Here is a 26170-nt window from a genome sequence, read left to right on the forward strand (position 1 = left end):
GAAATTCTGGGAAGCAGAGTCACTGTTTAAATAACTTATTACCAGTTACGTAGGAAGCTGATATTTTCAAACTCCCTTTAACCACAAAATAGCACACAAGGAAGGCAGCACCAGAGAAAAGAATACGAGGGCTTGGACTTGGATTCTCTGAGAATTACAGAACGTAGCTAAGGATCCTTGTTGAGCTGTTCTGTGTTCTCCTAATTCAAGACAATACTGTCCTTAACTCTTTGGCACTGATCTGATCCATCTCAAGGATATGGGACCTGCAGATCACTGAGCAAACCTTCAGTAAGGTCAACTTTCCCTGAGTATTAACTGCCTGCAAGTGACAGCTTAAAGGAGATAATCAGACAGATTGCGTGACTCAAAGAGAAAGCCTGTGTTGGTCACCTTTGCCTATAGCCTGCCTTGTGAATACCTGCCTCGAGTGGAAAGGAACTTTCATTTTCCTTCGGCATCTTCCTTTCAATATTATTTGTAACAGAACTGAACCCACATTTCACTGGCAAGAGGGAAAATGTACAATAAGCAAAATCTGGTCAAAATCCTATTTGAACAGAAATAACATGAGGTATAATTTTAGAAACCAAAGACTATTTTTTGCCTTTCCCATGATCATCTGTGGCGTATTATTCAAATGTTCCCTGCTCCAGAAATATTTTGGAAACCACGTGGTTTTGGGACTCCCTGAATTGTTGGGCCACTGACATCAAAATATCCACTAACAGCGACAGCATTCTTCTAATTATAAGAAAGTAACTTAGTTGACTGGAAAATAAAAACCACATACACACACGCACGAAAGCACAATGAGAAAATAACTCAAACCAAATCCTGCCATGAAGGGATAATCAGTCTTAACATTTTGAGGTTCAAATGCCATGCATTTGTGATTATAAATATGCACTTCAACAGAATTAGAACCAGCCCTATGATCTTTAGCACCTTTGTTTGCATACAGAATCAAGAATGTCTTCCCAGGTCATTTTGCTTCTAACAGAATTTTTACTGACCACATAGTTATTTCCTTCTACATATGTATCACAGATTACTTAGCAGATCACCACTGTAGACACTGCTCATTAGTTCTACCATTTCTTTGCTGTGTGATCCTGGGCAAGTTACTTAATACCTCTCTGAGTCTTAGTTTAGAAATCAATATCTGTTGGATGCTGCTGATGATTTACCTATACCTCATTGAATTGTTGTGAAAATCAGACAAGAATTAGCCTGAAGGCACTTGGCACAGGGCCTGGCACATGTCATCAGCTGCCTGGGGACATGTTTGGCATGGTGCCTGGAACATGCTAGACGCTCCTGCATACACTGGGAGAAATAATCTCATGCATGATTCTCAGTGTACATCCATAATAGTTCTCCTAGGATAAATTCCTAGAAGTGGAATTACAGAATCAAAGGGTATGCCTATTTTTCAAATTTTTAATACTACTACCAAATTCCCTTCCAGAGAAGCCATAATAATTTATATTTCCATGATAACAGGCACTTTCCTGTACTCTAACCAATATTTGGTATATTATTATATTTTTTAAATCTTGAAAATCTGATAGGTGAAAATGCTTCAATTAACATTTTGTGAATAATGATTTCACATTAAAAGTCATTTCTATTTTTTTCTCCTGTGAATCACTGGTTTTTGTTGGGGGGGTTCTTTGCTTTTCTTTCTGTCCACTTTTCTAGAGTGGGTACATCTCTTTTCTCAATGATGTGAAAGAATTTCTAACAGAGTAAGGAAAGACAGCCTTCACGTGTGATGCTGTAAACATCACCCTTCCCCCAGCCTGTCTTTATTTTCTTGAAGGTCAGAAATCTCATTTTCATGTAGACAAATCCATCAACTGTTTCTTTTATGAGTTATTTCCTCTTTCAAGTTTAGGAATGCCTTCTCTATCCTGAAACCCAACGGTCAGCTTTTTTTTTTTTTTTTAATTCTAGCATTTTTAGGTTTTGTCGTATCTCTTTTATTTATCAATAATTCACTTTAGAACATCATGGGAACTTACTCTAGAAGAATTTTAAATTGTACTAATAAGAAGGCAGAAAGCTGTCTACAAAATGAATACTCTATCACCATGGACATTTCTGAATAGCACAATATCTGTGGGTGATTCGTGTTTACAGATTGCCTGATAAAGGAAAGCTTTGACGAATGATCTGCAAATCCTCCCTTGTCTCATCTGACTGGACAGGTATGATGTAGGTAGAGTCACTTCCATTTTGACCTAATGGAGACGAGAGACTAAGCCCTAAACTTGGATATATACTCCATTTCTTCCAGCCAGAAACTCTCTGTGGTCTAGGTCATTTAACGATAAGATGTGGCTGGAAATACTATAAAGTTTGTGTCTATCCTCATACCCATGATCACACATACACCGACGTCCTGTCTATCCACGAATCAGAGTCTCTTCCCCTTAATTCTTCCCTCAATTCTTCCCTCCACCAAAAACAGGGTTTTTTAGGGAACTTCCTTATCACAGAAACATACACACTTGAGCAACGGGATGAGAAATAAAAGACGCAAGTAAGTGGATTGAAAAATCAGAAGCATGCCACATGTAGCAAATAAAGCGATTCTAGCCTGTCCCTCGGAGACAGAATCGTGCCAACAAAGTAGAATTTGGTGAAGGCAGATGAGCCCCCAAGGTATGCCTTTCAGAATTTCTGAATAACTTAAGATGTAATTCACAGAAAAGCATTCTTTTGAGAGAGAGTAATCGGAACAAGTCTGACAAACACATAGCAAAACCAGGTTCCAGGCCATGCAGTCATTTAAAGAAACAAACAAAAAAAAAACTGAGTTTCGAGGAAAATGTCCAATGTTTTACAATGAAGAGCACACAAAGCTGTCAGCCGATCTGAACCTTCATGCATTTGAGAAGCAGAATGGAAGTCAGAGATGCAACTGTGGTCTGAACAATACTTACAAGATTGCAAGTTTACCTGACTTTTCTAAATTTCCAAGCAGCTAACAATTAAGAAAACAAGAGACATTCATTGATTTGCAAATGTTTACTACACATAACACCACACAACACAAACAGAATCTATTATTGTGACCCACACAGTGCAAACATTTTCCCCTCAACCATTTGGGGAAAAAATGCAAATAAATGCTGCTATAGACGAAGGAACTGTGCTGTAAAACTGACAATATGTGATACTATCCAATGGGGGGAAAGAAAAAACAAAAAAGAGGAAGAACTACACAGCACACCAGACCAATGGCCATTAATACAATTATGGATTTGGGGCATATAAATGGAATTGGTCAGCATTTCAGCTTAGATGTGTCATGCGTGAGACTTAATTGTTCAAGAGGAAGTAATCACGTTTGGAAAGAAAAGAATCCAGTCAGGAGACTGCAGGATTTGATAGGATGGTATCAAGCTTGAAGGCAGAGTGTATGCACACACGTGGCATTCCCCCTACACACACACTCACACTCACACCAGACCAACAAACAAGACCCCGTTCAAGGTGAGGGGCCCATCGATGATTCGGCAGCTCAGCCCGAGGGTCAGAGGCCAGCACTGCCCGTCTCTGCAGGGTCACCAAGCTGGGACCCACAGCAGAATTGGGACACGTCCTAGCCTGGGAGCTCAGAGTATGTGAGTCGGAGTGAAATGGGCTAGAAAAGAGCCAGTCCCTGGGGTCCTAAACAGCTCTGCTTTCTCGGGCAGCTGAAGGAAAAGGCACAAACTTCATTCCTTGATGAAACTCCAAATGCCAGAGAAGCAATCATATCAATAATTTCATTCTCTCAGAGTGACAACAGGGCTGATGCTAATATGATGGGGACAGTTTACAAGAAGAAACTCCTCACATTCTTGTCTAAAATGTGTTCCTTTGAAAGAGCAGATCCAAAGAGAGGGATGGGGACATGGCAGGTGGGTGGTGACCTTGCTGGGGATTAACATCATACTCAGAAGCCCTCTCCTTGGCATTTACTGAAACTATTCCTCAAATGTATTAATTTTCTAAAGTGTCCAAACTAAAGATGATTTGACCTTCCTTTACCCAATCAAGGTCCTGCCTTACGTCAAGGTCACAGCGATGAAAAGGTAGGTTCAATCTGCTTTTATGGGCTTGGCCATCTGGGGACACGTCTGGAACCCATTCTCCCAACTCCCAGCTGTGTGAGCCCCGGTGGGGAAAGCTTCTCACCAGCCTCAGTTTCCTCATCTGTAAAGTGAGGAAACCCTCACGGCCTCAAAAAGCTGCTGTGACGATTCAATGAACATACACAACAGCACCTAGTGTAGTGCAGGACACTGAGAAAGGAAGTCATGAATCTTTTCTACTTCTCTCTGCATGTGTTTATGTGTCCGATCTACACCCACCCACACGTGTTCTCCAACAAGAGTACAATTAAATGCTCAGAACACCAGCTCTGTGTTTCGGTTTATTGCTTTGAGACTGGAACCAAAACATTTTGATGAGCAGACTCTCTGGTGTCCCAGTTTAGCTGAGATGAAGAATTAGGTCTTTCTGCTGGAAACAGAACGTAGTCACATTTATAACAAACATCCTTATGCTTCCACTCAGGAAGGCTGGCCGTTCTCACCCAGGGACAAGCCTGGGCTGCCGAGAGTAGAACACCCAGATGGGGAAGGGAAAGAAGAGACCAAGCCAAGTCGGACACCCAGAGAAGCGGCCCTGGGAGCGTAAGAACCCCTCGAGCTCTGGCTGGTTGGAGGGCAGCTTTGAAACTATTCCAAAACAGATGTTAGAAAGGGTCAAAGAGAGAAATAAGGAGGAAACGGTGCCTGGCCAGTGGTCATCACATCAGAGGACACAGCACCTTTTCATATGAGGCCTTGGCCAGGGCGAGGGGCTCACCAACGGCTCACTTGATGGGCGGAGGCCGGGGGCGGGGGAGAGTGGAAAACGGCATCTTAAACTTTATTTTAGGCTCTATTGCTAATAAAAAATCAAGCTCAGTACGACCCATTTCCAATCAGGTTCTCCCGGTTCCAAATAGAAAGAGAGTCTTCCTTTTAAACCATGGCCCAGACGCCTCCCTGTGTGATCTGTATCAGGTTTCCTCCCCATTCTCAGTATCGGCACCTCCTTTGCCAGAACTGAAATGCCACTAAGCTGCACAGCTATGCCTGCAAACGATGGTGACCGTCTCTTTTCTCCTGCTTGGAGCACGGACCAAAACATCCTAAGAACCTGGCCCGACCTTCGCGGGCGTCCTCCTCTACCTAGAGGGCTCGCTCCCTCTCTCCCGGAGGCAAGCCTCTGCCCAGGAAGACGCTCCACCAAGATCCATTTTTATGACTCCAATGGTTATGGGGCAGTTTAACCTCCTCATTAAACCCAGTCAAACCCAAAGTCATCCCCTTCCTCTGCCCAACTCCCAGATCACCCCTTCCTGTCCGTGGTGTCACTGTTCTCCTAGGTCAACCCCAAAATGTCATTCTCTCTGTCCCCCAACGAATTCACCTTTCCCAACTCTGCTCACAACCATCTGGACCCACCTACTCTCCTTAGTGTTACTGCTGGTCATTCTTTCATACAATTCCTCCAACCATCCCTGAATCCACAGATGAGAGTTGACACCTTTAAAAAGCATCACATAAGTCTTTTAAAGTAGTTGACATCTTTGACCCCTTATGTGTTATTATTTCTTTATAATTATCATTATATTATTTTCTTAAAAGCACGTACCTCTTTTGGTAAAGACACTAATTTATTTCTGTCTGCATTCAAGTTGCTCAACTTCTTAAGTTTTCCAATGCTCTTAGGTAAAGTCTGTTAAAGTAACATTTTTGTTATTAACTTACTGCATACTTTTCACACAGCTCAGAGTAAAACAGATCTTCTCAAGAACTGAGAGAATCTAATCTCATCCAGTAAGAGAAGTGACGGTTCTTCCTGAGTATCAGGTGTTTGTAACACTCACTTGGGGGACGTGGCATCTAATATTTTGTATTTTTGTAGAAATGAGAGTATGTTTCAATGAAATGAGGTCAAAGGCACAGGCCTGGGAACTGAGAAACACCAAGTAAAAGAGGTAATGAAGGCTCTTTAAGTCAGTGAAGTGAAATCTGCAACCTCGAGATTCATCCCTCCCCCGCCTGCACCTCTGAGAACTCCAAGAGATGGTGGCTTAGATGCCTGTGGAGGCCACAGAGCTCAGCAGGCAGTGAGAACCCGAGGGGGGGGGGGCATGAGGCTGGGGGAAGGAGGGGGGCCACCCGGGCTGGTGTGGGAGCCCACGGGGAGAGGGGGGGTCTTCAACCCTGATGGAATCAGGGATGAATATTATTTTTCTGACTGTTATGACTACCATCTGTAATTCCTTTTTTCTTTTTTTTTTTTTTTGACGTGGACCATTTTTAAAGTCTTTATTGAATTTGTTACAATATTGCTTCTGTTCTATATTTCGGTCTTTTGGCCGTGAGGCATGTGGGACCCAGCTCCCCGACCAGGGATGGAACCCACACCCCCTGCATTAGGAGGCGAAGTCTTAACCACTGGATCGCCAGGGAAGTCTCTACCATCTGTAATTCTAAACCCAGAAACAAGGAAGGAGAGCCTAGTCCCTCCCACCCAACCTGCCCGAGGAGGCCACTGTCCTGTCTGAGGGGAGACGCTCCTGGCACACCCCGCACTAGCAACCCTACATCCTTCACTCACTCTTGCTGTCTTCTTCTGATCTTTTCAGCTAAAGAGCATTACTTACTCTGTTTATAAAGAGAGGAGAAAAGGGAAGAAAAGAGGAAAAAGGAAAGTAGAGCAAAAACTAAAGTGACAAAATACAGAGAAAAGAGAATGGCGGGAAAATAAACTAAAGAAAACAGCGGCTACAAGACAACGACAAGAGGAGAAAGGGGGACAGATGGGGTGGGAGGTGAAGGACGATGGACAGAGAGGAAGCAGCAGGAGGCGAGAAGCAGCTGAGGTTTGCCGTCGCCCTGGGAACCCGCCCCAGCAGGTGCTGCCCCGGGAAGATGCAGAGGCCTCTCTCTGGTCCAAGCCCGGGGAACCTGAACTGCCTCACCCAGCTTCTCAGATGGGGCGAGATCAAGGTCAAAGCTGTGCTCTGGCTCCTCCGAAAGAGCATCCCCCCACCCCCAGTGCTCCCAAGGCTTCCCGAGACAACCACCATTCCCTCCCCCTCTGGCCCATCCTCAGACTCCCCGATGGAGGCATCAGCACTTCCACTGACAGGGCCGGTCCCCACCCACCCCCCGTCCCCGCCTCCCTGGACCCACTAGTGTCCAGCTCAGTCCCTGTACCCTAAGCATCACAATGGGGACACACTCTCTGATGGGGGACCTGGACACGTCAAAACGGATCACCTTTATGTCACATGCTTGCTTCTCAGGTCCCTTTGTTAGTTACAATGTAAGGCAATTTCCATCTGGTCTACCCAAATTACAAATAAGTAGAATCGAACCTAAGGAGGCTTTGTGATACAGAACCCACAACATGAGTCTCCCTCTGACCCTGGAACCACACTCACCAGGAGCCGGTTTTCCGTAAGAACCAATTCCGTGAGGCTTTCACAGTCCCCAACCGCCTCGGGCAACTGGGTGAGTCTGTTCTGATCCACCTTCAAGATTGACAGTTTCTTTAGTTTTCCTGTAAAAGCGTTATTCAAACTCATTAGTTATCACTGTCTTCCCGATCACCGCTTGGTATTGCCTATCGGCTGTCCTTGCTCATTTGATTTCCTCACCCAGCTTTTCAGATTATGAAACTGTACCATTCTCATTTCAACCACGAACAGTTGAGAGTTAAAATCATTTGTTCAGAATGTCAGAAACAGTCAGCAATTAGCGGCAAATCCTTTGGAAAGTCACTACCTAAAAATACATCAAAGCCCAGAGATTTCAGGAAATCTGATGGATCTTTGAGAAGATCTTAAAGATGATGGATCTTTAAGAAGAAGAAATGTCTCGTGTACAGAGGAGAGACTTTAATGTTACTCTAACAACCATCCTCACTAAAAACAAAAGACAGCACGGTGCAGTTTATTCTATCACCTGTGGATGACTATGACTCCGTGAAGATCCCTACGATGAAGTATTTCTGTCAATGCAGAGTCAGACGGTAATCTTTGGGCTTCCCTGGTGGCGCAGTGATTAAGAATCCGCCTGCCAATGCAGGGGACACGGGGTTTGAGCCCTGGTCGAGGAAGATCCCACATGCCACAGAGCAACTAAGCCTGTGAGCCACAACTACTGAGCCTGTGCTCTAGAGCCCGCGTGCCACAACTACTGAGCCGCACTCTACAGCCTGCAAGCCACAACTACTGAGCCCGCGCTCTACAGCCCGCGAGCCACAACTACTGAGCCCATGCACCACAACTACTGAAGCCCTCGCGCCTAGAGCCTGTGCTCTGCAGCAAGAGAAGCCACCGCAATGAGAAGCCCATGCACCGCAACGAAGAGAAATCCCCACTCGCCGCAACTAGAGAAAGCCCGCGCACAGCAACGAAGACCCAACGCAGCCAAAAAGAAATAAATTTTTGAAAAAAAGATGGTAATCTTTGAAAAGCCACATTAAGACTGATCTATTTCACTCTGGGTGGGGAAAACGGACTCACGGGCAATGCCCTCAGGCCATGGGAAAGGAACTGGGGTTTACTGCAGCCTCCTCAGCCCCCGCGGGATGGAGGAGATCCTGCATCACCAGATTCTCACTTTCAACTACTACTTCGTCAGGGGCTGAGCCTACAGAGCAGAGGTCCTTGTTATCCACAGAGAGTGGCCGGCATGATGACACTGTCCCCAGGAAAATCGGAGAACAGCCTCTATCATAAAAGAGACATAAATCTGGAGATGTGGAGATGCTGAAGGGATGAACTCGCTTTGCGTGCGGTCCCGGGGCAAGGCAGAGGAACTCACCGATTGCTAGGCTCCTTGTTTAGCATAATCAGTACCAACTAACACTGTCCGCAGAGAGTCCCCCCCAGTCCTCAGGCCAGGAGACCCATATCCTTCTGCGAGGCATGGAACCCTACAGCTGACAGAGCTCACTCCAAGAATCTCCTCAACAACATCACTGACAAGTGGTCCGACAGCCTTTCCTCGAATACTTCTAGTGATGGGAGGCTCATTTCTTCACTAAGCAGCCCAAACTGATTCATAACAGATGCATTTTAAGCTCTTTCTTAAATCAAACTGAGATTAGCAACCCTTTCCTTTCACCCACTTGAACTAGAAGACGGAATAAATCTCCTTTTACCTGACAGCCTTTCAAAGGCTTGACATCAACCGTCTCATGACTCCTATTTCTCCCTTTTCCCAACGACAAAACATCCCCAGTCCCTACAACTGCTTTCCGATGCCATATATGATTCTCAGCAAATGTTTCTACCTGGAGTCAGCAAATGTTTCTACCTGGAGTCAAAGTCCCCATCAATTTCCCAACCAGCCTCAACCAAAATGCAGAGCCTGTGTTTCTGCCAGGTCGCTATTATCATCTGGACCAAATACCAGAAAGGAAGGGGTCCTCTGTCACAAAGCTTCTCCAACTACTGAAAACCTTCCCCAAACTCCCTTTGATGTTCTGAATACAAGTTAAGTGAAGGTCAAAGACAGCTATCCTATGTCAACCACACAGTTAAATATAATTTCTTACAATTTCTAGGCAGCTTGGCTACAGTGGAGCTGACAGCGTATGTCTATTTATATCTTCTCTGGTTGCATTTATTTTCTCACCCTGGGCTGTGTTCCTTTACGGGAAAGAAAATGTCTGGACGTTTTTTTAAAGGAAATGGCAAAGAATGGTTCAAGGAAAAGATGATTCTCGATAGACCAGAAAAGGTTCCATACGACACCCACTCTCCCCGTAACAGCCCTTACCTGGGTCACACCATAAGGTCAAAGGTCGTTTCCCATAAACTATTTACGATGCTCAATTAGAAATGTCTTAGTGGTTGTTCATATGTCTGAAACACATTCTGTGATTTGGGCTGATCCCTACCGAAAGCATGGAAATAAGATGTGGAGGAAGTAGACAGGGGCCAACACTTAAAAGTAACAACACGTATAACTGCTACCAGACCAGGGCGACAGAAACGCTTGCATATGGAGAAACTTTAATTGTATTAAATATTCCTTGCTTTCCTTCTTTAAAAACAAATGACTGAAGGAATCACGTCCCCAGCACCTGAGAAGAGCCAGCACCTTGGTAGTTAGTTATTTTCAATACTCACCAATGCCATCTGGGAGTGTTTCTAACAAGTTCTGGGAAATGACTAAATCCGTTAATGACGTCAGGCCACTGATTTCTTCGGGAAGTCTTTCCAACCTGTTTTCAGAGACATCTAAGCAGAGCAGGTTCTTCAGATTTCCTATTTCCTACATCAACGACACAGGAAAAGAGAGTCATGCCTGAACCTGCCATGGTATGGAGGAATTTGTTACAGCGATTTTTCAAAATCGAATCCCAGAGTGGTCCTAAGGATGTTTCCTTAGCGCCGGTGTGAGTGTGAAGGCAGGGGTAAGTTTCCAGACCCCCTTCCAATGAAAACCGAAAGCAGTGTGAATCACACACACGGAGCTGGGAGGGACGCCAAGCCCTCCGACGTCACGCAGGTGAGGAATCACTCCCTTAATAAGATGAGGAGGTTGGCACCAAGAGAAGATGAGTCGTTTTAAGGTCCCACAGATTAGTGGGGGGAAAAAAAGGAGGCTAGAATCCAGTTCTCCAAGTTTGGAATCAATCACTCAGAAGGCAGCTCGCACTTGAGAGTGAGCCTGAGATGTCCTGGAAGGAAACCATCTACTTTCTATCTCCCATGACAGACAGCGCTTGTTACGACATCGGTGCGTCTGCTCCCCAGCCAAACTGGAGCACACAGACCCGCCGACACTGTTAACACCCGGGACAAGAAAGGCAGACTGCTTTGAAGCAGAAGAGCCAACCCATGAGTGAGGGAGGTGCCTCTATGAGTCTCACATTCCATTCAAGAGAGATCGTACCCTTCCGCTCTCCAAGGGCACAGTTTCTCTCTGATAACCGCCTCCACTGTTCCGTGCCATTGCCAGTCTGTTACGTTCCCACTCTCAGTACCCTCCCACCCGGACTGGTCTGGGCATCCTCTGCCCACGTCTGTTCACAAACCATGCCTCCATCTTTCCCTCCAGGAAACATCGCTCCAGTCACGGAATCAGACTCCTCCTCTAACTCCAGTGGCTCCCTGATGGCTACATAAGCACAAACTCCTCAGCCGGCATTGAACTGGGATCGATTCTTCCAAGTTTATCTCCCACCTAATATACATCCTGTGAGCCCCACCCCTGCATTCCCTGCCTGTAGGAAATCAGACTACATTTCTACTAATTTCATGCCAGGCCCCTGAGGTTCTTCCACTTTTTCATTCATTCCTTTTAACAATGGCTTTGTCTCCTTTTCTTTCTGTCATCTGTGAAGACAGGAAAATAATTCTGATTATCTGGGACTGTCTGATGTGTTTAGTCCTGGCTTAATAGAAGGTTATACAAGCGGGCAAATGAGATGTTGAAATAACCATTAATAACATGACCAGTGGCATGTTCATTTCTTTGTGTTTGGGACATGGCATTTTGCACATAATTGTTTATGTACATCTGTCCACACATATACTCTCCCCCTGCATGTCTAATAGCTGATATTTTCAAGTTTATTGAAGTATAGTTGATTTACAATGTTGTGTTTATTTCTGCTGTACAGCAAAGTGATGCAGTTATACATACATACATACATATATATATATATACACATATATATATTCTTTTTCATAGTCTTTTCCATTCTGGTTTATCACAGGGTATTGAATACAGTTCCCTGTGCTCTACAGTAGGACCTTGTTTATCCATCCTATACAGCTGATGTTTTATTACTTTCTTAATAACTTCCTGGCATCTTCCCCCCATCCTTTGACTCTTAAGTAACTAGAATCCTCTCAATCAAGATTTCTCATAATTTCCTAGAGAAATCTAAGTGTTAATCAAACCCTTGCCCACACCAGTTACTGTTCTGTCCTATCCTTTTCCCAAATGCAGCCAAGAACTCAGAAATACACTCAAATTAGTTCCTTAGTTGCATTAGTCGTGGGTGATGTCAATGGTAATTCCAGCACTATAACTACAACAATTAGAATTTTACTTAAATGCTTTTTTTCTAGTGTTAGGCTTCCCTGCACCGATACACATTTCCCACCCAAAGTGCACGGTCCCATTACGACAGGTTCACACAGCCCAGCAGACAGCTTCTGAATTACTGTAAAATACACACACCTAGACCATCATGAAATATATTCTGACTTTAACCCTGGCTGTAAGAGACAGCAAAGAGTAAACTTCAGTAATAGTTGGAGAAAAACAAAGTAAGGGGGGAAATGCCCGTGTGTTGTTGTTAGTTCAAGTTTCTCTTTCAACTGACCAGAAAGCGGGTCCTGCTTGCTGGGACCCACAAGGTGACCACGACGTACTCAGAAGCCCACACGAGACTCCATTTCATTCCGAACATGGTTCTCACGCTCAGTAACAGCAGGAAAAACATGAACAGCGTGTGACATTCCAGCTAAACCATAGCAACACTTGGAAAAAATATGAAATAAAAGCTTTTTGCATTGCTTTTACATCAACTATTACGGGGCAAACTGGGGCCAACTTATCCCAAAGCACTTGGCACATCACAAACAGTGGCAGAAACTTGTACCATCTCAATCTGGCATCCTGGTAACTTCCAAATTTGCTGGGCTTCAAGCAGGCAAGCCAAGCATAGAGCAAGGATGAAATAAAATGCAGACTTCACACACTACAGGATATATTTATTATCTGTAGAAATGGTGGGTTGAGGCTTTCAGTGTTTCTACAGCAATGCAGCACGGTGAATGCTCAATATATTTTTCCAAATCTGCTTTTTCAACCAATGTTTTGGTTTTCAAGATCCCTCCTACAGAAAATCTTATGTAGAGGCAGGAAACACATGAAGGTGGTGGTGTTTTTACCTTTTGGGGGACACAGTGTGAAATTACCACTCACCTGAGGTAATTCTGACAGTTGATTTCCGTCCAACCAGAGATCCTTTAGATGTAAGAGAGCGCCAATCGATTCTGGCTAAAACAAAAAGCAATGTTATGGTAGCAAAGCTCCAATTTCAAGGCTTCCATTAAGAAAGAACCCTAATTCAACAGTTAGTAACGGGGTACCGTAGAGGTCGTTCGTTGGTACTTCTCCAATATCAGCCCCCCTTCCTAAAAGTATCCCCAATGCTCCCCAAGAATGCCAGCTGTTTCCACTGATACCCATCATCTCTAGCCGTGACCCTCCACCCCTGAATCATCATTCTTAACCTGTGTGAACTGAAGCACGTTCTCTAATGCTGCCAAGCTGTATCCGTGGAAACACTGGCTTACAAGCATCCCTACAGATCTCCCCCCAAATATTTTGTGATCGTGACTAAGGACAAGGTGAAATTCAAATCTCTCTTCAGTACAGACTTACCAAATTATATATTTCATTGTTTCCTAAATCAAGTTCTTCTAGTCTCCGTAGCTGGGTTAGAGAGCTATTAAAAAAAAAAACAAAAAAACAAAGGGAGGGAGCTCTTAGGACTTAGAAATGCTGAGCAGTACGGCATTCCTCACTTGGACTAGTTTCCCAAAATAAGATTCATCTGGATTTTATGGTCATAATTATTGCACAGGAAGGACTATTGAGAGAAGGCTGGCATCTCTCAAATTTTCCAAAAGACACAGAATTTCTTTTTGACAAGATACTGTAGTACTTTTTTTTTTTTTTTTAATGCTTCAAGAAGTTCATTCAGTACATAACCCCCTCTCCTTTTCCCCAGAGACTCACTCAGGGAGATACGTAAGAAGATTCTCTCTCAGTTCCAGTGAAGCCAGGTTATAAAGACTAGAAATGAACAGAAGGAAAAAGTATAAGGAAAGTTCCTGAGATTCTTCCTACTCCACCCCCCGCAAAGTACACACTCCACAAGGAGCAACTCTTTTTTTTTTACATCTTTATTGGAGTATAATTGCTTTACAATGGTGTGTTAGTTTCTGCTTTATAACAAAGTGAATCAGTCATACATAAACATATGTTCCCATATGTCTTCCCTGTTGCGTCTCCCTCCCTCCCACCCTCCCCATCCCACCCCTCCAGGAGCAACTCTTAATAAGACCTTGTACGTCACTTCCCAGGGGAAAACATCTATGACCACCCCCACCCCCACTGAAAACAGCATCATCTCCACTTCCCAAGTTTTAATATTAAAATAAAAAGAGCAGGGTCATCACAGTAAGGCACCCTCATGCCTATACTTTGTACAGTTGATATGTGAAAATAACTCTCTAGCCCTTGAAAGACAACCACTCCCAGGACCAAGATAGCAGCCGAATATGTGCTTCTAGGCTTTAGAATGTCGAAAATGTGCTGTTGCCATAAAAACAGGAAAGCCTTTAATCTCACGGAGCTCTTCTTACAAACATCAGTGAGAAACCATGCCCGTTTGAAAGCAGTGGGCATATCGGTCCAGAAAGTCCACATGCTCTACTTAAGACCACAAGTTTACAGGGCAAGGGAGCACTGAGATGCAGGAGGACTCAAGTAATAACATACTCCACGTGGTGCCCACGATGCGAGACTGTGGTCAATAAGCAGTGGCTGTGGTAATGTTGCTTTTATTCTTTTTTTGTGTGTGTGTGGTACGCGGGTCTCTCACTGTTGTGGCCTCTCCCGTTGCGGAGCACAGGCTTCGGACACGCAGGCTCAGCGGCCATGGCTCACGGGCCCAGCCGCTCCGCGGCATGTGGGATTCTCCAGGACCGGGGCACGAACCCGCGTCCCCTGCATTGGCAGGCGGACTCTCAACCACTGCGCCATCAGGGAAGCCCGCTTTTATTCTTAATAAACCCCGAATGGCACTCTTTCCAGCAGATTCTCCTGCCTCTCAGCTGTAATCCATGTCTACTAGGAACACGGTGCAAGGAGACAGATGTTCTCCCCAGATGCCGACGATCTGGGTGGCAGTGGCAATTCTGAATCAGCAGACACCACACACGTCCAAGTATGTCAGCACTGGCACGAGGTACTGATTCAGTAGATCATCGGTTGGTCTATTTCTCCAGCAGCCACTGTGCTAAGCTCTAACCAATAGAGAACTCCAGCTTTTGCTAATGTCACCAGAGGAACGACAAGATTTGGAAGGCATTTACGTGTGAGCGCACAGAACACGGGGAGTCAGACATCATCCCAACACTCTCATCTGCCTTAATCCTCTGTACTCCTTCCAACATCAAGCCAGAATCGCGGGCACTGACAAAGCCGGTTTCATAATATCAGAAAATGTAAATTTGATTTTCAGGAACGATACATATACACACGTAAAGCCCATGGGCTTGAAAGCGTATTTGAACTATACTAGGAAATGCACAGATACGGTATCTCCTCCTCTAATTTTAGAGAACTAAAACTAATTTTAGAAATTTAGAAGCTGAGTAACGGTTTTCACAATTAAAGCAAGAGCAAACAAATACAACTCTTTATAACATACTTTTTTTAAAGAAAAAGTCAACATCCCTGCTAATAAGTAATTGTGAATTTAATATCAATTAGTCTCTCCCCAAAATGCACCCAGGTGGGAGTCGCAGCTACCCAGTTCTACTGCCTCGGGGCCAAGCCTTTACGTAGAAGAAATAGAACGTGGGAGGGAGAGGGTGCAGTATCTGCCCCCAAAAGCAACCTGTAGATAAGGGGGAGACAGGACGTTAACTCACTGTAAAAGTAAAAACTTAAAAACAAAGGGCTTTGTTTCCAATGTTAAATGCTCCTGGAACCGCTGGCCAGTTTTATGGGGAAGGTGATCATCATTTGGCTGCTTTCACATTTCTATTTTAAAAACCACTGATAGAATTGTCTTTTTTTTTTTTTTTTTTTTTTCGGTACGCGGGCCTCTCACTGCTGTGGCCTCTCCCGTTGCGGAGCACAGGCTCCGGACGCACAGGCTCAGCGGCCATGGCTCACAGGCCCAGCCGCTCTGCGGCATGTGGGATCCTCCCGGACCGGGGCACGAACCTGTGTCCCCTGCATCGGCAGGCGGACTCTCAGCCACTGCGCCACCAGGGAAGCCCTAGAATTGTCATTTATCTATTTAATGGTCATTACTTTCATGCCTCTTTTGACCCACTAAAGACATCCACTAATGAAAGGAGGGGAAAAGTCCTTCTTTGCTTCAAAATCTTTACTCCCTGGGCAGCATCAAAAGCATCTTGCAAAGAAGCAGTGTCACCCAGGCCCTGCTACTGAGTGTTGCACCAAGGTCTGCAGTCCTGGTCTGAGGCCTCCTGCCTGAAACAGAACAGAGCTGGGACCCGCCCGCCACCTGGGACGCCACCTGGGGCAGGAGACGCTGGCTGAGGCGCCTTACCTGGGTCATCTCTGGACCAGGAACAACCAGCATATTGTCAATACCACTGGGATGACACCATTAGGAAAGTGAGGTCCATCAGACAGCGGCAAAGCCACAATTCAAATCTGGTGAAAGCCAAGACTCTGCCCTCGCCCTGGGGAACACCATTCTCTGGAACTCTCTCTTTATACTTTACATTTTAAAAACACCTGTCAGGGACTTCCCTGGTGGTCCAGTGGCTAAGACTCCGCGCTCCCAATGCAGGGGGCCCGGGTTCAATCCCTGGTCAGGAAACTAGATCCCACATGCCGCAACTAAGAGTTCACATGCCGTAACTAAAGATCCTGCACACCACAACGAAGATCCTGCATGCTGATCACACGTGCCACAACTAGGACCCGGTGCAGCCGAATAAATAAATAAATAAATATTAAAAATAAAATAAAATAAAATAAAAACACTTGTCAATTTGGGGCAAATACAGAAATCTTACCTCCTCAACCACACCAAGGACATTGGGGTTTTTGTTGATTTATGTCACTTTAAAAATATGATAACACATTTTGAAATTATCTCTAAATTTTGTCTTAAGGGGAAAAGGCACAGGCCACAGTTACTGAAAGCAAATCATTCTTGAGTGAAAATGCTGCAAAAACACCAACAGGCTTGTGAATATACAGAACTTATAATAACAACATCACCTATCGTGCTAACACCCAAATATAACACCCTGTTACGTAAGAAGGTTCTGACTATAAATAAAACCTCTTAGTTTCTATCATTTGGGGATAGTAAGGAAATGTGGATGCATGGGTGTTAGTTACAGTGACAACAAAAAATATCCTATTTTTGTAACCTTTCAAAACTCAAAAATTAATTTAAAATAAAGTGTATAAAATAATATCCTTTCTGGGGCGATGCTTCCCCGTTATCTTAAACTATTTAAACTGAAGAAACTGGGATATTATAATCAGACTCAAGGGACCCACTGATGCAAGGTCATCTAAAAGGAGTCTGAGAGGAACGAGGGCCATCCCTCACAACTACTTGGATTTGCTTGGCTGAAGTGCTTCACCACAGCACCTCAATTCCCCTAAAATGAATACAATCATATCTATTGCAGTAAATAGGGCATGATATATATTCCCTTCAAGTTAACAGAGCCAGTTTGGTACCTTGCTTCCTTGAGATAGCCCAGTGCCCAAGCTCAATCAGGGGCCTCACAAATACGTGTGCCCCAAGTCAGGGTATCTGAAAAGATTGCTATAAGATGCTGTCAACCACAGGAGTCACCCTCTCTGCCCAAAACCTCCTCCAAGGACAGGCCTACAGATGGGGAGCGGCTGGCACTGGCCAATTTTTAAGGATACATCACCCATAATTGGTGACTCGAGGAACAACAATGAATAAAAAGCAAAGACAGTGGTTTGACTACAGACGCCCACCTCCCACGTAACCCCAAACCTCGGAGTGTAAGCTGGACTGTTCGTTCTCAGTTCGATCATTAACTGATTCTCGAATGAAACCATGGGTTTGGTTCTCATCAGTAACTTGCCCTGGACAGTCCCAGACCAAACACAGAATCCTACCAGCCCCTCCAGAACGTGGTTCTCCAGGCCGTTCTAGGATGGACTGACATAAAACATGGTCTGCTTGAACGCACGTTTAGACCAGAGACATTAAGACCAAAATGAATGGACGAATGATCTCCCCTCCTGACTTTTCCAAACACGGCATCTTCAATCAAGACTTCAGGATGGGAAGACGCTGGGGGAGGTCGTGAAGGAAGAGCTGGCTGCTGCCAAGAAGGTCCTGCTACAGCTACTGAGTTTACCGCTACCTAACCTGAAGTCGGGACTGGTCTGAAGGTGGCAGGTGCCATCTGTGCCTTTTCAGCGGTTCCCTTCTGAGACCGGAGACCTCAGCCGGCCCTGAACACGGGTCCACAGCTTCCACTACTCAGGCCTCCGATAGTGTATGGAATATAAAGATGGAACTCCCATTGTAATCCGTAGCACTTAAAAAATGGATACTGGCCTATTCTACTAAGAAGATGTCTTATGGAATTTAAAAAAGTGATTTAAGTGCATGACTAGAAGACTTTCTCCTGAAGATCTTCTTCCAGAAGATATTTTTTGAGACAGGCAATATACCTGCAACTTCCATGTGGAAGACAGGCTCTTGGTGCTCCAGCCAGGCATCAAGGCTGAGCCTCTGTAGTGGGAGAGCCAAGTTCAGGACAATGGCCCACAAGAGACCTCCCAGCTCCACATAATATCAAACAGCAAATATCTCCCAGAGATCTCCATCTCAACGCCAAGACCCAGCTCCAATCAAAGACCAGCAAGCTCCAGTGCTGGACACCCTATGCCAAACAACTAGCAAGACAGGAACACAACCCCACCCATTAGCAGACAGGCTGCCTAAAATCATAATAAGGCCACAGACACCCCAAAACACACCACCAGACGTGGACCTGCCCACCAGAAAGACAAGATCCAGCCTCATCCACCAGAACACAGGCACTAGTCCCCTCCACCAGGAAGCCTACACAACCCACTGAACCAACCTTAGCCACTGGGGGCAGACACCAAAAACAACGGGAACTACGAACCTGCAGCCGGCGAAAAGGAGACCCCAAAAACAGTAGGTTAAGCAAAATGAGAAGACAGAGAAACACACAGCAGATGAAGGAGCAAGATAAAAACCGACCAGACCAAACAAATGAAGAGGAAATAGGCAGTCTACCTGAAAAAGAATTCAGAATAATGATAGTAGAGAGGATCCAAAATCTTGGAAATAGAATGGAGAAAATACAAGAAAATTTAACAAGGACCTAGAAGAACTAAAGAGCAAACAAACAGTGATGAACAACACAATAAATGAAATTAAAAAATCTCTAGAAGGGATCAATAGCAGAATAACTGAGGCAGAATAACAGATAAGTGACCTGGAAGATAAAATAGTGGAAATAACTACTGCAGAGCCGAGTAAAGAAAACAAAAAAAATGAAAAGAATTGAGGACAGTCTCAGAGATCTCTGAGACAACATTAAACACACCAATATTCGAATTATAGGTGTCCCAGAAGAAGAAGAGAAAAAGAAAGGAACTGAGAAAATACTTGAAGAGATTATAGTTGCAAACTTCCCTAATACGGGAAAGGAAATAGTTAATCAAGTCCAGGAAGCACAGAGAGTCCCATACAGGATAAATCCAAGGAGAAACACATATTCATCAAGACACATATTAATCAAACTATCAAAAATTAAATACAAAGACCAAATATTAAAGGCAGCAAGGGAAAAACAACAAATAACATACAAGGGAATCCCCATAAGGTTAACAGCTGATCTTTCAGCAGACATTCTCCAAGCCAGAAGGGACTGGCAGGACATATTTAAAGTGATGAGGGGGAAAAACCTACAACCAAGATTACTCTACCCAGCAGGATCTCATTCAGATTTGACAGAGAAATTAACACCTTTACAGACAAGCAAGAGCTAAGACAATTCAGCACTACCACACCAGCTTTACAACAAATGTTAAAGGAACTTCTCTAGGCAGGAAACACAAGAGAAGGAAAAGACCTACAATAACAAACCCAAAACAATTAAGAAAATGGTAATAGGAACATACATATCGATAATTACCTTAAATGTAAATGGATTAAATGCTCCAACCAAAAGACATGGGCTGAATGGATACAAAAAAAAGACCGGGGGCTTCCCTGGTGGCGCAGTGGTTGAGAGTCCGCCTGCCAATGCAGGGGACACAGGTTCGTGCCCCAGTCCGGGAAGATCCCACATGCCGCGGAGCGGCTGGGTCCGTGAGCCATGGCCACTGAGGCTGTGCGTCCGGAGCCTGTGCTCCATGACGGGAGAGGCCACAACAGTGAGAGGCCCGCGTATCGCAAAAAAAAAAAAAAAAGACCGGTATATATGCTGTCTACAAGAGATGCACTTCAGACCGAGGGACACATACAGACTGAAAGTGAGGGGATGGAAAAAGATATTCCATACAAATGGGAATCAAAAGACAGCTGGAGTAGCAATTCTCATATCAGAAAAAATAGACTTTAAAACAAAGACTATTACAAGAGACAAAGAAGGACACTACATAATGATCAAGGGATCAATCCAAGAAGAAGATATAACAATTGTAAATATTTATGCACCCCACATAGGAGCCCCTCAATACATAAGGAAAATACTAACAGCCATAAAAGGGGAAATGGACAGTAACACAATCATAGTAGGGGACGTTAACACCCCACTTTCACCAATGGACAGATCATCCAAAATGAAAATAAATAAGGAAACACAAGCTTTAAATGATACATTCAACAAGATGGACTTAATTGATATTTATTGGACATTCCATTGAAAAACAACAGAATACACTTTCTTCTCAAGGGCTCATGGAACATTCTCCAGGATAGACCATATCTTGGGTCACATATCAAGCCTTGGTCAATTTAAGAAAATTGAAATCATATCAAGTATCTTTTCCGACCACAACGCTATGAGACTAGATATCAATTACAGGAAAAAACCTGTAAAAAATACAAACACATGGAGGCTAAACAATACACTACTTAATAACCAAGAGATCACTGAAGAAATCAAAGTGGAAATCAAAAAATACCTACAAACAAATGACAATGAAAACACGACGACCCAAAACCTATGGGATGCAGCAAAAGCAGTTCTAAGAGGGAAGTTTATAGCAATACAATCCTACCTTAAGAAACAAGAAACATCTCAAATAAACAACCTATCCTTACACCTAAAGCAATCACAGAAAGTAGAACAAAAAAACCCCAAAGTCAGCAGAAGGAAAGAAATCATAAAGATCAGATCCGAAATAAATGAAAAAGAAATGAAGGAAACTACAGCAAAGATCAATAAAACTAAAAGCTGGTTCTTTCAGAACATAAACAAAATTGATAAACCATTAGCCAGACTCATCAAGAAAAAAAGGGAGAAGACTCAAGTCAATAGAATTAGAAATGAAAAAGGAGAAGTAACAACTGACACTGCAGAAATACAAAGGATCATGAGAGATTACTACAAGCAACTCTATGCCAATAAAATGGACAACCTGGAAGAAATGGAAAAATTCTTAGAAATGCACAACCTCCCGAGACTGAACCAGAAAGAAACAGAAAATATGAACAGACAAATCACAAGCACTGAAATTGAAACTGTGATTAAAAATCTTCCAACAGGGCTTCCCTGGTGGTGCAGTGGTTGAGATTCCGCCTGCCGATGCAGGGGACATGGGTTTGTGCCCCGGTCCAGGAAGATCCCACGTGCTGTGGAGCGGCTAGGCCCGTGAGCCATGGCTGCTGAGCCTGCGCGTCCAGAGCCTGTGCTCCACAATGGGAGAGGCCACAACAGTGAGAGGCCCGCGTACTGCAAAAAAAAAAAAAAAAAAAAAAAAAAATCTTCCAACAAACAAAAAGCCCAGGACCAGATGGCTTCACAGGCAAATTCTATCAAACATTTAGAGAAGAGCTAACACCCATCCTTCTCAAACTCTTCCAAAACATAGCAGAGGGAGGAACACTCCCAAACTCATTCTATGAGGCCACCATCACCCTGATACCAAAACCAGACAAAGATGTCACAAAGAAAGAAAACTACAGGCCAATATCACTGATGAATATATGAATATAGATGCAAAAATTCTCAACAAAATACTGGCAAACAGAACCCAACAGCACATTAAAAGGATCATACACAATGATCAAGTGGGGTTTATCCCAGGAATGCAAGGATTCTTCAATATATGCATATCAATCAATGTGATATACCATATTAACAAATTGAAGGAGAAAAACCATATGATCATCTCAATAGATGCAGAAAAAGCTATCAACAAATTTCAACACCGATTTATGATAAAAAAGACTCTCCAGAATGTAGGCATAGAAGGAACTTACCTCAACATAATAAAGGCCATATATGACAAACCCACAGCCAACATCATCATCAGTGGTGAAAAGCTGAAACCATTTCCACTAAGATCAGGAACAACATAAGGGTGCCCACTTTCACCACTATTATTCAACATAGTTCTGGAAGTTTTAGCCACAGCAATCAGAGAAGAAAAAGAAATAAAAGGAATTCAAATCGGAAAAGAAGAAGTAAAGCTGTCCCTGTTTGCAGATGACATGATACTGTACATAGAGAATCCTAAAGATGATACCAGGAAACTACTAGAGCTAATCAATGAATTTGGTAAAGTAGCAGGATACAAAATTAATGCACAGAAATCTCTTGCATTCCTATACATTAATGATGAAAAATCTGAAAGTGAAATTAAGAAAACACTCCCATTTACCATTGCTACAAAAAGAATAAAATATCTAGGAATAAACCTACCTAAGGAGACAAAAGGCCTGTATGCAGAAAATTATAAGACACTGATGAAAGAAATTAAAGATGATACAAACAGATGGAGAGATATACCATGTTCTTGGATTGAAAGAATCAACATTGTGAAAATGACTCTACTACCCAAAGCAATCTACAGATTCAATGCAATCCCTATCAAACTACCACTGGCATTTTTCACAGAACTAGGACAAAAAAATCTCACAATTTGTATGGAAACACAAAAGACCCCGAATAGCCAAAGCAATCTGGAGAAGGAAAATCGGAGCTGGAGGAATAAAGCTCCCTGACTTCAGACTATACTACAAAGCTGCCCAAGACAGTATGGTACTGGCACAAAGAAAACGAAATATAGATCAATGGAACAGGATAGAAAGCCCAGAGATAAACCCACGCATATATGGTCACGTTATCTTTGATAAAGGAGGCAAGAATATACAATGGAGAAAAGACAGCCTCTTCAATAAGTGGTGCTGGGAAAACTGGACAGCTACATGTAAAAGAATGAAATTAGAACACTCCCTAACAACATACACAAAAATAAACTCAAAATGGATTAAAGACCTAAATGTAAGGCCAGACACTATCAAACTCTTAGAGGAAGACATAGGCAGAACATTCTATGACATAAATCACAGCAAGATCCTTTTTTTTTTTTTTTTTTTTTTTTTGCAGTATGCGGGCCTCTCACTGCTGTGGCCTCTCCCGTTGCGGAGCACAGCTCCGGACGTGCAGGCTCAGCGGCCATGGCTCACAGGCCCAGCTGCTCCGCGGCACATGGGATCCTCCCGGACCGGGGCACGAACCCGCGTCCCCTGCATTGGCAGGCGGACTCCCAACCACTGCGCCACCAGGGAAGCCCCAGCAAGATCCTTTTTGACCCACCTCCTAGAGAAATCGAAATAAAAACAAAAATAAACAAGTGGGACCTAATGAAACTTAAAAGCTTTTGCACAGCAAAGGAAACCATAAACAAGACGAAAAGACAACCCTCAGAATGAGATAAAATATTTGCAAATGAAGAAACTGACAAAGGATTAATCTCCAAAATTTACAAGCAGCTCATGCAGCTCAATATCAAAAAAACAAACAACCCAATCCAAAAAATGGGCTGAAGACCTAAAAAGACATTTCTCCAAAGAAGAGATTGCCAACAGACACATGAAAGAATGTTCAACATCATTAATCATTAGAGAAATGCAAATCAAAACTACAATGAGATATCATCTCACACCAGTCACAATGGCCATCATCAAAAAATCTGCGAACAATAAATGCTGGAGAGGGTGTGGAGAAAAGGGAACCCTCTTGTACTGTTGGTGGGAATGTAAATTGATACAGCCACTATGGAGAACAGTATGGAGGTTCCTTAGTAAACTAAAAATAGAACTACCATATGACACAGCAATCCCACTACTGGGCATATACCCCTGAGAAAACCATAATTCAAAAAGAGTCATGTACCACAATGTTCATTGCAGCTCTATTTACAATAGCCGGGACATGAAATCAATCTAAGTGTCCATCAACAGATGAATGTATAAAGAAGATGTGGCACATATATACAATGGAATATTACTCAGCCATAAAAGGAAACGAAATTGAGTTATTTGTAGTGAGGTGGATGGACCTAGAGTCTGTCATACAGAGTGAAGTCAGTCAGAAAGAGAAAAACAAATACTGTATGCTAACACATATATACGGAATCTAAGAAAAAAAAATGGTCATGAAGAACCTAGGGGCAAGACAGGAATAAAGACGCAGAACTACTAAAGAATGGACTTGAGTATATGGGGAAGGGGATGGGGAAGGGGAAGCTGGGACAAAGTGAGAGAGTGGCATGGACATATATTCACTACCAAATGTAAAATAGATAGCTAGTGGGAAGCAGCCACATAGCACAGGGAGATGAGCTCGGTGCTTTGTGACCTCCTGGAGGGGTGGGATAGGGAGGGTGGGAGGGAGGGAGACGCAAGAGGGACGAGATATGGGGATATATGTATATGTATAACTGATTCACTTCCTTATATAGCAGAAAGTAACACACCATTGTAAAGCAATTACACTCCAATAAAGATGTCAGAAAAAAAAGATTTCAGGATGGAGCCTTCCCCATCAAGGCAACCTGGTCAATTCCACTCCAGCATCTCTGCATATCTTTCAGCAGTACCGAGTAAAGGACACGCTGCTGAGAAGTGATGCATTTGGGGGACCTGAATGCAATTCTGTCTACTTCAGGGGCCAGGCTCTTAACCACAGGCCAAGAGAAACTCCACATGCATTTATCAGCTGCTTCAGTCAACACGTGGTATTATAGAGATGAAAGAAAGCATCCGGTACTTCTAATACTTTTACATATGTGACCAAGGATTAGACACTGAGATGCAAATTGAGAATGACTGGTCTTTAATCCTCCGACTTCTAATAATGATATCAGCAGATTACTATACAACAGACACTGGTGCAAGCGCTTTCCAAGAACTAACTTTTATGGATGAGAAAATGGAGGCACAGAGAGGGGACCTGAACAAGGTCTTCCGCAACTGGGAAGGGGCAGAGCCAAGATTCACCAGGGAATCTGCGTTTTTAATCACCATCTTCTGCCATCTCTCACCCTTGAGTTTGTGAAGTCAACTTTGTGAATAGGTAATACATGAACCTACATGTATGTAAAATAAAGTATTCAGTAATAAGTTTCCTCCTACTTCTGTCTTTCATCTATCTGGTTTTCTACCACCTAGACCCTCTCACTAGAAATAACCCTTTTTGTTAGATATTTATGTGTTCACCCAGAGTTGCCTTTTATGCAGAGACAAACAGGTATGAATGTATAGGCTTATCTCCTTTTTTTCACACTAAAGGTAGCATCCTATACAGAGCAGATATTTGTCTCCTTTCTTATCTGTACACCCCAGTATTTTTTTAATTGCATAGTATCTATCTATATAGACCTTAATTTTTTTAACCACCCCCCTAGTAACAGATATTTTACCCTTCAATTTTAATTTCTGGCAAATTAAATTTCTATGTGATACCATCAGGAGGACCTCATCCTCCTCCTACAGAAACCACTATCTTCTATCCTCCCTTCACTCCCGCCGTTTTTACCACCAAATGGGGCTTAAAAAAAGAAAAGAAAGACAAACACCTAACAAGCTCCTGCAGAAAGAGTGTGCACAGAAGGCTTTCTTTCCAGAACACTGATCTTAATGTTCTACACGGTCCCTGAGAGCAGGCACAAGAGTTACACTCTTCTGTAAGCCAGAATGTAGGCCAACTATATTTTTAGGATTCTATTTCAGGGACTGGATGAGGGGTTACTTTAAAAAAATTTACATCTGTTCTCCACTATATTTCAAAAATTCCTTTCTAAACCACTTG

At 43.4% G+C, this 26170-nt stretch overlaps 1 protein-coding gene across 1 annotated transcript in view; it reads right to left on the reverse strand.

Annotated features, from left to right (window-relative positions):
* Nucleotides 1–26170, reverse strand: part of LRRC1 (leucine rich repeat containing 1) — a 127541-nt gene that overhangs the window by 15239 nt on the left and 86132 nt on the right. The window contains exons 5-10 of the mRNA XM_060162537.1: nucleotides 13836–13892; nucleotides 13479–13542; nucleotides 13017–13091; nucleotides 10202–10346; nucleotides 7502–7620; nucleotides 5701–5784 (exon numbers count right to left, since the gene is read on the reverse strand). Coding sequence (XP_060018520.1) covers nucleotides 5701–5784; nucleotides 7502–7620; nucleotides 10202–10346; nucleotides 13017–13091; nucleotides 13479–13542; nucleotides 13836–13892 — 544 coding nt within the window. The remainder of the gene's footprint in view (nucleotides 1–5700; nucleotides 5785–7501; nucleotides 7621–10201; nucleotides 10347–13016; nucleotides 13092–13478; nucleotides 13543–13835; nucleotides 13893–26170) is intronic.

The sequence above is a fragment of the Lagenorhynchus albirostris genome, chromosome 10, assembly GCF_949774975.1.
Source record: "Lagenorhynchus albirostris chromosome 10, mLagAlb1.1, whole genome shotgun sequence".
Lineage (NCBI taxonomy): Eukaryota > Metazoa > Chordata > Mammalia > Artiodactyla > Delphinidae > Lagenorhynchus > Lagenorhynchus albirostris.